Source organism: Pinus tabuliformis, chromosome 7, assembly GCF_031772625.1.
Source record: "Pinus tabuliformis cultivar Carrire ecotype Pingquan chromosome 7, CPIR1, whole genome shotgun sequence".
NCBI classification, from domain to species: Eukaryota; Viridiplantae; Streptophyta; class Pinopsida; order Pinales; family Pinaceae; genus Pinus; species Pinus tabuliformis.
This window is the reverse complement of record NC_142293.1, coordinates 1,841,519,946-1,841,535,189: the sequence shown is the minus strand read 5'-3', so window position 1 is coordinate 1,841,535,189 and position 15,244 is coordinate 1,841,519,946. Positions and strand designations below refer to the sequence as shown.

Here is a 15,244-nt window from a genome sequence, read left to right as displayed (position 1 = left end):
AACATCATATAGCATATACTAAACCATCATAAAAAATATATCAACCACCATAAACAATATATCAAATGACCATAAAGCAAATACCAAACCATCATAAGAAAATACTAAACCAACATAAGAAAATACTAAACTACCATAAGGCATATACCACCCCATCATATCAAGTTGCTTTGCCTCAACTAGAAAATAAGGAAGGATACATAACCCACATCTGATCCGCCATATCCCATGTAGCTTCATCGGACCCAAAGTGCTTTCATTGCACTTTAACTTGCTCTATTTCTTGGTTTCAAAGAATGAGCACATTTTTCTGCAACATAAATTTAGGCTCTGACTGGAATTATCCATCTCATTCCACATATAATACAGACTAATCAATTACATGATCAACATCTTTAACATACTTCTTAAGAAATGAGACAAGGAAAATATCATGGACTTTCATTGTCGGAGGCAGTGCAAGTCGATAGGCTACTGGCCCAATCCTCTCAATAATGCTAAAGGGTCCAAAAAACCGTGGTGCCATATTGGCACATGATCTAATCCACAAGGAGCTCCACAAGGAGCTCTTCTTTGATTTGATACGGAAGTACACCTCTTCCCCAATCTGGAACTCCTTGAACAACATGTTCCTATCTGCATAACGCTTCTGCCAATCTCGTGCTACCTTTAGATTCTTCTTGATTACCTGCATTTCTTGTTCCATGTCTACCAACATATTTGGTCCAATCAATACTCTTCTAACCGGATCACTCCCACTGATAGGAGTGTTATAACTTCGCCCATATAGTGCCTCAAAAGGACTCATCCTCAATGATTCTTGATAACCGTTTTTGTATGCAAACTCTAACAAGGGGAGATACTCTTCCTACTTCCGTTGTTGATGCGTCACATACATCCTCAACATGTCCTCTAATATCCTATTGAATCTCTCTATCTTCCATCTATCTGCGGATGATAAGTTGTGCTAAAGGCAAATTCTTTGCCCAAACCTGCAAATAAATCGTTCCAAAATTTGGATGTGAACTTCGCATCCTTGTCTGACACAATCTTCTTCAGGACACCATGTTGTCTAAGCACACCTCTGATGAACACATGTGCCACACCAGTAGCTGAGAATGTAGACTTCACTGGAATAAAGTGTGCAACCCTTTGTAACTTGTCCACAATGACCATGATCGAATCATGTTATCTCATTGTCTTCAGTAACCCTGTGATGAATTCCATGGAAATGACCTCCCATTTTTATTCTGGAATCGCGATCGGCTGTAGCAGTCCACCTAGATGTTTACATTCTTCTTTCACTCACTCACAGTCGAAACATCTAGCCACAAACTCTGCTACATCCCTCTTCAAGTTCAGCCAATAGTAATATCTCTTCACTGTTGTCAGTGTCTTCTAGTAACGTAGTTGACCTGAATATGGTTTTGCATCAAACTCCCTCAAGATCACCTTCTTGTGGTCACACTCATTCGAAACATATATCTTGTCTCGGAACCTCACCAAACCATCTCCTATAAGACAATATTCCAAACCCTATGCACCTGCAATTGTACCTATACCATCACCTGTACCTCTACTACCACCTATACCTGTACCTGTGCCTATACCTGTACTCTGTTGCAACCTTTATGTAGGTTTTAACCCCGTACAGAAATTACCTACATACGAATTCTAAAACACAGAAAATAAACAATGCGAGAGCATAACACATAAAACAAATATACACAGAGATTTTTCCCTAGATCCCAAAACCGGGACTACTAGCTTGATTTTTCATTATGTTCCTTTCAATGTTATAATACATATTTATACATGTCGAAGCATCCAATACCATGGACCGAAAACCATCACGTCCAATACCATGGACCGAAAACCATCGCGTCCAAAAACATGTGCGAAAATCATGCACAAAACAATAGGTGGGTCCACCCATCCTAACATAGGGTCCAAAACAAAAAAAATTCGGGGCGCTGCCTGAGACCCCATAAAGTAGGGTTACGGGTATCCCTCAAACCCCTTGTGACCCCCCCCTCTCTACACAATCGACGCAACCAAGGGGGGCTCTACCCCTCCTCTAACCCCCAGGTTAACTACATGGGCTAGTCGTGGAAAGAATATAACACAACCCAACACTTTACACAATCTCCATATATCTGACATCCTGTTGTCCTGCCTGCAATATCTTGTGCTGTAAATATGCCCCATAAGATCTCGTAGTTGCTAAGTGATTTACCTGCACCTGCTTACTAAGATCATCTACCACTTTGTTCTCTTTACCTTTGATGTATCTGCTTTCAAAGTCAAACTCACTGATCGTGGCCAACCATCGAGCCTTCCTACCATTCAGATTCAGTTGGTCAAATAGATACCGCAAACCACTGTGATCACTCATCAATGTGAACCTCCTGCCAAGAATATAGTGTCTCCACATATTCAATGCATGTATAATCACTTCCAACTTGATATCATGTGTGGGATAGTTCTGCTCATGCTCATTTAGTTTCTACAACTCATAGCATACTACCTGTTCATCCTCCATGAGGACTCCGCCAAGTCCTCTCTTGCACGCATCTGTGCACACAACAAACTCTCTATCCTATTTGCAATCTTTAATGCTAGTGCATGTGTCAACAACTGCTTGAGCTGCTCAAAATTAGCCTCACACTCCTCTGTCCATTCAAACTTCTTACCTTTTCTTTGCAAAGTTGTGATAAGATAAGCAATCTACGAGAAGTTCTTGATGAACATCCTGTAGTAGCCTACCAAACCCATGAAGGATCTCACCTCATCCACATTCTTAGGAGCTACCCACTCCATGATGGCTCTTATATTTTTTGGATCTACTGCAATGACCTCCTTGGAAACAAAATGCCCCAATTAGTGTACCTAAGTCTGAAAGAAAGTGCACTTGTTGAGCTTAATATACCACTGATGCTATCTCAGCAATTTCAACACTACTGCTAAATGCTCAGCATGTTATTTTTCGTTTTTAGAATATACCTATATATCATCAATGAACACAAGAACAAACTTGTCCAAATATGGACGCAATACATTATTCATCAAGCACATGAATGTAGTTGGTGGATTAATTAAGCCAAATGGAACAACAACAAACTCATAATGCCCATACCTAGTCCTAAACGCAGTCCTATAAATGTCCTCCTCTTTGATGCATAACTGACGATATCGAGATCTCAAGTCAATCTTCAAGAACATTGTTGCTCCTTTTCGCTGATCGAACAAGTCATCAATCCTTGGCTAAGGACATTTGTTCTTGATAGTCATTTTGTTCAACTTCCTATAATCAATGCATAATCTGAGGGTACCATCTCTCTTCCTCACAAACAAGATCGGTGCGCCCTAAGGTGATACACTTGGCCTAATGTACCCCTTGTCCAAAATTTCCTTCAGCTGCAATTTTAACTCAACCAACTGAGGTGTGCTCATCGTGTAAGGTGCTTTCGATGTTGGAGCTGCCCCTCGCACTAACTCAATAGGAAATTCTACCTTCCTGTGAGGTGGAAACTCTGTAATGTCCTCAAAAAATACATCTTGAAATTTCCGCAAAAGTAGATACCTATTCAACACATTTGCATCCTTAGCCTCCTTACCCTTATCACTAGAAATATGTACTACAAATAGCTTACACCCCTTCGTGCGGCTACGCTTTTCTTACATAGTTGTAACCATCCTAACTGTTGTGGTTTTCTTCTTACCGTCTAATACTCTTGGTTCTCCATTGTCATCAACACACTCAATAACTTGATCATAGAAATCTACCTTGTTTCTATGTAGATACAACCAATCCATGCCCAATAATATACTGTATGAACCCAATGGCACTGCATTCAAATGTGTTGCAATAGACATACCATTCAAATCAAATGCACAAGCTCTTACCCAATGATAAACTCGCTTCTTTGTAATTGTATCCAACTGCACTAACCAAGATTTTGCATGTAATTCCTTACTCAAACCACACTTATCCACCAAGTCGAGACTAACATAGCTATAATTACATCGAGGGTTAATCAAAACAAAAATAAATTGATCACAAAGTTTATTGTCCATCTCAATGATAGATGTTTGATGTTCTGCTTGTCGGTTGTCCACTGTTTCATAGATACACGGAATACTCTAACCAACATCCCCAACAGTATCGCCTCGTGTGCACTATATATCTTGAGTCTACCACTTTAAAACTGTGGACAACCTTTCCTACAATGGTCCCCTCCACAAATCCAACACTTTACAGGTTCCTTACAATAATAATAATACTATATATATATAACAATGATAGTAATATGTATATGTTAGTATAATTATTATTTTTCTATTGTTATAATTATTGTTCCATTCTTTATTGTTTCTAGTTTATTAGATATATAGTCTATAAAATAAACTTATAATTATTAAAAATGAGATTAATTATTAATATATATCTTATGGTTTTAAGGTTTATTTATTAATAAATAATTATAATGTATTATTTTAAAATTTATTTATTAATAAATATTTATAATATATTATCAATTTTTAGAGGTAGTGTTTGATTTAATTTGACTCTCTAAAATTTTGTTGTTGGAACTTGTTGGTATGGTTTTTAAATTCTTTTAAGTTTTTCTGTGATTTAATTATTTATTTTGGTATATTTTGATTTCGGAGAATGATGATGAATTATAAGTCAAATTTACTTAATGTAATGAATCTAGTTGTGATTTAAGTATTTATTTTGGTATATTTTGATTTCGGAGAATGATGATGAATTATAAGTCAAATTTACTTAATGTAATGAATCTAGTTGGAAAAAACTACCTGAAAACATTCTTAATCGCAAGAAACCTAAACTTGGAAATTAAACTACTTATATCAGTAATGAATATAGTGTTGACCAAACATTATCGATTTGCACACCGTGGATTACTATCGTTAATAATCTCTGAAGATCCATATCCACACTCAGTCAGCTCCATGGCAACACACACACTCAGCTCCATGGCAACTTGGATACTGATAGCCCTGAATAGTGCTGCATACTCACAGATTACACAAATAAACTTGTAGAAATATCCACGGCAGAGATCTTGTACTTCTCAAAATAATAAATAAACCCAGATTCTCCATCATCACAACTTTTACCCAGCTATGATCTACTACCATTAATGGTGCCATGGGCGCAGAATACACTACCAAATCACGAATCTCTGATACAGTATCCACTAAAATAAAATACTCCTGGAAACAAAATCAAAGGCAGACACACATCAATCCAATATTCCACTTTATGTTCTTGCAGACAACGACTGGTCATAGTCCCTCGTTTCGAAACTGAAACAACGACAACATAGAACCCAGGGACAGTCAGGAATCACTCTCCAATTCCACCCTCCTCACAGAGAACATCCAAGGTTGAACAGTGCAGGCTTACAACAGGGCTGAGGAGATAGGATTACTGCCTGACAATCTCTGGAAAAAAGGTTGGTCCCTCATATTTATATCAAACCCTATCTCACGCTTCTGCCCCCAGCCCAATGCACTGGCCACCCTGGATCAAACTTCTCCCCCCATCCCAATGCACTGGCCAATTTCCCATCTTAGCAAGTGTTTTATGTAAATAAAGTTATTCAGATATATCATATACTACGCTGAGTGAATAAATCAAATCATTGCCAAATGAGTGGCTGCTTCAAATACTTGCCAAAATAAGCAAAACGATGAAACTGACTTCAATCCGTAAGCTGTTGTTTTGTATTTTTGTTTTCAAATGCTCTTTCTTTTATGAAATCCAATACAGAGTTTCTTGTACTCTCAGGAATTTATTTGCATATTTTTAATTTTTTATGGTTTCCTGGAAGGCATTCTATCTTTAATGGAATGGAACTGGTAAGTTGATCTCTTCCTTGTGAGAGCAATTTTGTATTAATTATGGAAAGAAGTTTCATAGTCAGCTTTTAAGTTTATATAGTAGATTTTTAAAGTGGTTGAGTCTCTAGACCAATACCATAAGTTACTTGTTTTATCACCAGTTCAGTTAGCTTTAGTCTAGCTAATTTTTAAATTTGGTCAAGAAAATCATAGGAATTCAAATAAGATTTCAGATGCTAAATCATTTCCATTATCAAAACTATAATTCAAATAATCTTGCTAAACTTTTTGAAAAAAAAAAATTACTACATTCCCACCATTTTTTACTATCCTAACAAATCTACCCTCCATTAAACCATACCATTATTTAAATTGCTTCTCAATGCACACTATCACCATTTTATGATTAATTAAAGTGCCTTTCTAGGTATTTTCTCTTAGTGGGAAAGATGTTCTATTTTTGCCAACCCCTTGCCAAAAATCAATATGTACCTGGGTGATTACATTTTATTTAAGTTCTCCCACACTTATGAATCTTAAGAATTTTAAAAGACATCATAGCCAATATCAAAACTGAAGTGATAACCTCATACTCATCTTACATTGGGTTATTATATTCTATATAAGTTCTCCCACAATCATGAATCTTAAGAGACTTTATGGCTAATATCAAAACTGAAGTGATAACCTCATACTCATCCTACATTGGATTATTACATTTTATATAAATTTTCTCACAATCATGAATCTTAAGAGACCTTATGGCTAATATCAAAAGAAGTGATAACCTCATATTCATCCTACATTGGATTATTACATTTTATTTAAATTCTCCCACACTCATGAATCTTAAGAGACTTCATGGCCAATATCAAAACTCAAGTGATAACCTTATACTCATCCTATATTCTTTTACAGCTTTGTATATTAATAATACTTTTTTAAATAATTTTTTTTAATTATTATTTTTTTATTTATTTTGTCTTATAAGTAATTTTACATATTTTATTTACTCTTTTTATGTTTTGTTTTATAAGTAACTTTACATATTCTATCCATTTAGATATCATAAATCAATTTTAATAAATAATAAACATTAGTATTTAAATTAGAATATTAATTTAAATAATGTAAAAAAAAACTTAAAAAAAGGAGAGTCACAAAACATTTACATATTTTATAGCTTTATTGTTTTTTTGTCCTGAAAATCACTGATATTAGGGTAATATTTTGATAAATTGCTGCTAGTTGTAAATCCAAGTTATAGCAATATTTTGATAAATTTCTGCCAGTTGTAAATCCAGGTTATAGTTGTTAAATTTCAAAATTTTGGGTGCTCTAGAGGTTTTTTTATGGTCCTGAATCTATTTCCACCATAAAAACATGATTTAAACATTGTTCTTGCAAGATTTGTTGAAATTTTTTTAGTCGCTTTTAAAAATCTGAACAATTCCTCTACCTAAATAAACTTGTCCTATTTTATTTATTTAAATAATAAAAATCAATTTTAATATATAATAAAAAAAATCAGAAAAACTAAACCCAAAAAGAACAATTAGCTTTGACTCTTTTGATGGACTACACCACTAAATACCCTCTATTTTTGCCATGGAAATTGTCACAGAGATGCCCACTTTTCAATAGCATTCCATTACCGTGTAAGCACCTACTTTACTCTTCTTGTCCATATCATATTAGCTCCCCAAAGGATATGAACGAGCCAACTTCAAAATTTATTTCAGGATATGAATGTTTTTTTTTTTTTTCCAGAAAGTTATGGAAATTTAGGTTATATTTTGAAAAAAAAAATTACTGCCATTTTTTTAAATCCAAGTTAAAATTCATAATTTTAGGTGTTCCAGAGATTTTTGATAGTGCTGAATCTATTTCCATCATCAAAAATGTGATTCAAACACTACCTCTATAAGCTTTTTTGCAATTTTTTTGAACTAATTCCTCCAGTTTTAACAGTGCAGGCAATTCTTGGTACTCTTTTAAAAAACTTTTTTTCAATATTAGCCAGAACTTTTTTTATTAGTTAAAATTTGTTTTTTATATATAAATAAATTGAAGTTATTAAACTTTTTATTTTAATCATTTTAATGAATTTTATCGAATTAGAATTTGACCAACAAATGGCCTGTTAGAGGGTGATATGGCAGTGAAATACAACCAAAATTTTTCCCACCCTTCAACATTTTATTTTAAAATGATTAAAAAGACATTAAAATTGCAGAAACCATCTAATTTATTTTAAAATGATTAAAAAGACATTAAAATTGCAGAAACCATCTAATTTAACAAGTATTTTAGATTTGAAATTCCATTGAAGCCCTGGTTGCTAACTCCAAGATAAAAGCATATCTCGTTCACTGATTTTGATGGTTTTTGGTGTGAATCCCAGATCGGGGCAAGTACGTACCTTTCTGTGATCATGGTAGCTTTCAATGGCCGCATCGAATCATTTTCGTTTGGTTTGGCAATAAATATCAATATCCGTTCCAAAACATTTGTGGATGCTTTTGATTTTCTTGAAGCAAGTACATGTCCCTATAGCTATATACATTTATGTGTTTTGTCTCAGAATTGCTAATTCAGCATGGTTTTCATTCGTGACATATCTATTAATGGATGGCTAGCTGGCTTCAACCTTGGAATATGTGATAAGCTTGATTTGGGTTTGGTCTTTATTAGCAGTATTTGTGGATGGATAAAAGTGGCTGGAATTTGGATTAAAAAAATTAAAATTTAGATATTTTATTTGAATCATATTTTTAATGGTGAAAATAAATTCAACTTACTAATATAACCTCAAAAATGGCTGACAATATATGTACTTCTATTTCACTTTGTTATAAAATATTAAAAATATATATATAAATTATTAGCTTTGAAAACATCACAAAAATACTCATATACAGAATGAAAATAACTTAAATACAAACATCCATATACTACTCTTTGCCATTCAAATTAAAAGATTTATGTACCATTCATTATAGTATTTAAAATTATGAATATACAGTAGTCTAGGTAATAAACAAAATGGCCTTTTAAGAAATTTTTAAAATATGTTTAAAAACTAGATTTAAAAATAAGAAATTATAGTGTACTGTATATTGATTCTGCATTCAAATTCCAATTCACTTCAGAATTTATGGTATAAAATTTAAAGAAGTTTGACTGAATGGTGGAAAGTTAAGAGTAATTCATTTAGGAATTTATAAAATAAAAACCAAAATAGAAAGGAGTTTGATTTAATAGTGAAAATTAAGAGTTTTTAAAATTTAATCATATACAGAATGAAAATAACTTAAATACAAACATCCATATACTACTCGTTGATTTATGTACCATTCATTAGAGTATTTAATATTATGAATATACAGTAGTCTAGGTAATAAACAAAATGGCCTTTTAAAAACAAAATGGCCTTTTAAGAAATTTTTAAAATATGTTTAAAAACTAGATTTAAAAATAAGAAATTATAGTGTACTGTATATTGATTCTGCATTCAAATTCCAATTCACTTCAGAATTTATGGTATAAAATTTAAAGAAATTTGACTTAATGGTGGAGAGTTAAGAGTAATTCATTTAGGAATTTATAAAATAAAAACCAAAATATAAAGGAGTTTGATTTAATAGTGAAAATTAGAATTTTTAAAATTTAATTAGTTTATAAACTTATTTTTGTACTTTACAAATTATATTAAAAATATTATTTTAAATACATAAGTAGATTAAAATTCATTTATGTTTTTATAGAATGGAAAATCATTTAAAATTTTATATTAAAAACAGTTTTTTTATTAATATATACCTAAACTGGATCAAAATTTATCCCTATCTTTCTAAATGAAAAATAAAAAAGTTTTAAATCTAATTTTTTATATTTTCAATAATTTTGAAAAAATATATATTATAAAATAAATTTTAAAATGTAATATTTGATTTTCATCTCTATTTAAAAATGAAAAATAAATTTGTTATAACATACTCTAAAACTTGCTTGTAAATGCACCAGTGAACGAATAGAACAAAATTAGCAAAATAATCCTTCAGGGCTTAAAATAAAAAGGTTTAAAAGAACCAAAATACCATAATGAATGATATTAATGTTTTAGGCATAGTTAAAGTTCAAACCCATTTCAATTTAAATTATATCTTTGTTCACAATTTAATAATTACAAGGCAATAGTTTGGGGGGGATTCACTGTGAGTGCCGTGTTGATTTAGTTACATGAAATCAACTCTTTATTAAAAAATAGATATAATATATATAACCAAAACTGCACTTTTAAAACACTTTCAATAACTAAACCTAAGAGAAAAAATATTTGAATGGCGAACAGGAAACCAACGCATCCAAATTTAGCGAAGAGCACTGAACCGATGATATGGTGGATATAGAATTGATCAGAGAATACTTCCAATGACTTTTATGGAAATTATATTATTTTGAATTGAATTTCAATATATTAAAAAAAAATCATTTTAAAGTTTTTAAGGTTAAAGATAGCTTATAAAATATATTATTTTTTATAAAGTTAAATGTGTTCTGTTTTTGTGAAGTCTCCTAATAAACTTTCTCAGTCTCTTTTTAAATAGATTATGCCAAAAACTGGTTACTAGAATATCTGCATAATTTTATCTGTAGAATATAGTCCCTTCCTAAATAGATTATGCCAAGAGCCGGCTGCTAGAATATCTGCATAATTTTCTTTGTTGTATTTGAAAGCCTCACATTCTAAAATGAAATGTTTTGTTCTTTTTGAAAGCCTTACATTCTAAAATGCTATTTTCAAAAGCAATGTTTCACAACTAGGAAATGTATTTAATTTATTAAAGATTTTTGAAATACGAGATCGTTTCCAATCAAATTTATCATGATCTAAGAAATCTCTATTTTAAATAGCCTTGTCTAAACATATTAGGTTTTGAAGTTTTTGAGCTGGAATCTGGCCAGCTTTTTGGGGCCAAATTTTAATTTTACAGGTTTAAAATGAATTTTTGCCTACAAATATAGATAAATCTTAATTTTTGATCCAATCTTAATTTTTATTTAACATAAATTTTTAACTACAAATATATATTAAATCTTAATTTTGTTTATTTAAAATAAACTTTCTAACCAAATTCAACACCCTAAAATAATCTACCAAAACATTTCAAAAACTATGAACGAAACTACAGCATTTTGAATCCTCCCATTCTATTTTGATTCTTCCAACTATTATTTGGCAACAACTTGAGAGAATCCACTGCCTCGACCTTGCTACTCCTGCAGCAATAAATGAACGCTCTCCTCGATCATAACAACTACTAACCAGCTCTGATCTCACAGCATTAATGGTGTCTTCGGCGCAGCATGCCTGACACACTACCCGTCATAATTAAATGCTTCTGCAAAAAAATTCCATATCAGACAAACATCCCTCCAATATTCCATTTTATATTCTTACACACAACGACTCGTCATAATTTTCCCCTCCAAAACCTAAACGACAAGGACATAGAACCCAAAACCTTAACGACTAGAGCACAGAACCCCGCAATAACAGGTATCAGACTTCACCCTGCTCAACAATGAAAAGCCAACGTTGAACGGTGGAGTCACAGTAGAATTAGGGTTAGGGTTACAGCAAGATTTACAGGATGATTAGGGTTAGGGTTACAGACTGTCAATCTCTAAACATGGGACCGATTATTCACATTTATATCAAACCCTGCCGTCAGACTTCTCCTCCATCTAAATGACATGGCCAATTTGGAATTTAAAGCTCTTACACTAGGGTTAGAGTTTACTGTTACAGACTGACAATCTCTTAAAATAGGGCTGATTCTTCACATTTATATCAACCACTGTCCTCAGTTTTCCAGCAAAGTGCCATGGCCAGTTTGGAATTTAAAGCCATGCTCAATTCATATATTAGCAAGTCTTTTCTTGAAAAAATATGCAAAATAAGGTCAGACAGGTAACATGTACTCGCAGTAACTGAGTCGAATCATCGCCAAATGACTGGTTGGGTCAAATATTACTTAAAGAAACACAAGAAGATCAAACAGATTTTGTATCCCCGAACTTTTTCTTATATTTCTTAATATAACGAACGATAACAAAAAAGAACACAGGTATCATGATGTAGTATATATACATAAAATTATATATCCGTCCTTCAAAATAAGGGCCGTCTGTTTTTAATCTATGGCTGTTGAGCCATTAGAGCACCTACATACAATAATAACAGCACTACAGAAACATATTCAACATCATATCTCTTTATGCCTGGGCTTACAAAACTAGTTGGAGAAGATGGGTGGCTTGCTGCCTTTGATGATTCGGAGCTGCAAGAACTGACACCATGAGGAATTATTATACCAGAGCCTTCATAGCAAAGCCCCGGGCTATTATTCCACAGGGCCAGGCGCCTTCCCAATCTCCTGCAAAAGATCTCAGGAAAAACCACTGTGCCTGATAAATTATTTCCATTGAGATATAATGTATTCAAGGAAGGAATCTCCGCCAAATTCGATGGGATTTCCCCGGTGAAATGATTGCCATTGAGCGCAATATATCGCAATTTCTTGGATAAACCCAGAGACTCTGGTATTCTTCCCTCGTATCTTGAGGTCGAGAGATCGAAACTCATTAGCTTTGGCAGCTTATCCCATGCTAGAGAAATATTGCCCCCAATAGGATTGGTTCCTAGATAAAGCTCCTGCAAATTACTCATGTCTGTCAACGTCTGTGGAAGATTGCCATGAAGCCCATTGTTGCGAAGATCCAACAGCGTCACATTTTTCAAATCGCCCAACTCCAGCGGAATCTTCCCTCTGATAAAATTATCGCTCAAATCCATCTTCATGAGAGATTTTAAGCCCCCAATTTCAGAAGGCAAAGTACCATTCAGCTTATTGAAACTCAGGTCCAGGATTAGCAGATTCTCCAAGTTGCCAATCGAAGTTGGAATTTGGCCACAGAACTGATTCCTACTGACAACGAGCTTCTTCAGTTTATACAATCTCCCCAGCTCCTCTGGCAATGGCCCCTTCATGTTATTTTCTTTCACAACAAGATTTTCTAAGTTTCCCAACTCACATAGCTCAGACGGGAGCTCTCCAACCAGGGCCTCGTTGCTGCGAAATGTGAGGCTCTGGATAGAGTTGCTCAGATTTTTCCACCCTCGAGAAGGCATTATCTGTGGAGCCCAATTGAAGCACATGTAGAATGAGAGAGTTTTCAGGTGCCCCAGGCTGAAAAGCGCAGGATGAATGCTAGCACTCTCGCTGCATTTCAGCGAGTTATCATAAATGGCGCCAAGATTTAATACTGTCACGAACCAGAAATCGCCGAATTGATCGCATGAAGATCCCTGAATAGGTGTGGTACCACAAGGATCTGGATAAATCCCACTCACATTCGAGTCACTTCCTAACAGAGAACCCAATACCGAAAACAGGGCTTCTTTTTCTGATTCAATCATTGGAGCAGGAGCTGTTATCTCCTGAGCGCAGCAGGATTCGAACCCGGAACATAACATCAAAAACACAGTAAGAAGACACAAGGCAGAGGGCCTGCAACATGATTTCTCCATTTGAATCTCTGAAGAACCTTAACCCGAGAAGTTGAAGTTAATTCTCATTCAAATGCCCAGGCTGGCCTGTTCATGTTATGGTTGGAACCTACTATAACCACGATATCCGCATGAAGCTTCACACGCGAGAAAGAAGTGGGTGTTTAATGAGAGTATTAAGTGATCAACACGTTAATGGCATCGTACTGTGCTGATGGCAGCTACTAGCGGCGCAAAATGGAGTCATACACGCCTGCTCTGCTTTCTAATTTCTTCATTTACTATTTGATTAGACATGATAATAATGACTGGTTTATATGTGGAGGTGTGAAAGAGATGGTGCACTGGACATCTTTAACAGACAGTACGCGTGGGAGCTACTGAACGTTGATGTAGAGCTGTGGTCCATGAAAATTTCGTCATGGCTGTTATACATGTCCTTAACCTGCTGCCTGAAAGTGAAGTAATGTTTTTGTTACAAGTGTTTAGGGTTTAGGTTCCATCAGGGGTTTTCAAGTTCTACTCAAATGATTTCTTATTTTTATTTTTTAGGTTATGGGGTTGGTTAACTATTCTAATTGACTTAGGTTATGTTATTGGTTAATTATTTATTTTTTATTTTTTTTGGGAGCTGTTTATTGAATTTGTTGAAATAATTTTTGTTAAAATGTTTTTTTGGGTTGTTTAAAATTAATTTTTGAGTTAATAAATAGATTTAGTCAAGAAATATTTTCTGGCCAGAGTTTATCTATCAAATTTTTGATACCAATAAATTTTGAACAAATTTGAATATTTATTCACTTTATTTATTTTTGATTTAAAATTAGGGATACAAATTTGCATTAGATTTTCCTAGTGCTGGTTAGTAAGGGGTTGTCTTTCGCTCATGTCAGATGCCTTTGGGTATGGGGCAGTTAACATGTTTCCTTTAGGCCTAACTTAGTAAGGAAAAATGCTTAGAAAAAAAAAAGAGCAAAACAATTTATTAATTAAACAAATTTCTACAGTACTTTTGGCAATTTCATCATAGAAAATGTCAAATAAAAAGCCAAACCATCTATTAATTAAATTAAACTCTATATATAAACCAAATTTATATATATATATATATATATAAACCAATGAGATTTCCTTTTTAATAGAAAACTCCACTTTCTAAATTAAATTAAACTCTATATATAAACCAAATTTATATATATATATATATAAACCAATGAGATTTCCTTTTTAATAGAAAACTCCACTTTCTAAATATATATATATATATATATATATATTTTAATTTTAAAAAATATAATCATAAAATATAATTTTTTGATGTTTTTTTAAGAAATTGTTTTTATTTTACTAGAGGTATGTGAGGAGTTACATTTAGAGAGTGGGTTGTTTAATATGGAGTTGCCTTTAGTGAGACTTTTCGGTGGGTTTTTCTAATTTCTCTAAAATATGGGAGGAATTTATTGAAATCACATGTTTGATGGGTAACCCCTGCAAAATCGATTGCTCCAGAGGTTTTTCACGGGTGCTGAATCCATATATACAGTTAAAAAACTAGTTTAAATAACACAAATCAAGATTTCTCCTCAAATTTTTCTCGATTCCAACGGCTGAATGTCCAAAAAGTTGCACTCAAGACAGCTCCGTTGAATATTGGTTAGAATAAAGTGGATTTTCTTTTGATGGGAATTATTGTTAATATATAAAGTAATTATTTTTGTAACAACTCTTGTTGATTTTCCATATAAATAAAATAAAACCAAGGTCGTGAGACACGTATTCCAAGTTCAATGGAAGGGA

General features: G+C 33.3%; 1 protein-coding gene across 1 annotated transcript; it reads right to left on the bottom strand.

Annotated features, from left to right (window-relative positions):
* Positions 1–12,053: 12,053 nt before the first annotated feature.
* LOC149255787 (uncharacterized) lies at positions 12,054–13,824 on the bottom strand. Its single transcript, XM_089457309.1, has one exon. It carries the CDS (start codon positions 13,466–13,468, stop codon positions 12,077–12,079), a length of 1,392 nt encoding a protein of 463 aa, XP_089313435.1. The 5' UTR covers positions 13,469–13,824; the 3' UTR covers positions 12,054–12,076.
* Positions 13,825–15,244: the final 1,420 nt, after the last annotated feature.

Coding starts and splice junctions, on each gene's coding strand:
- LOC149255787 (XM_089457309.1), bottom strand. CDS start 13,468: ATGGAGAAATCATGTTGCAGGCCCTCTGCCTTGTGTCTTCTTACTGTG.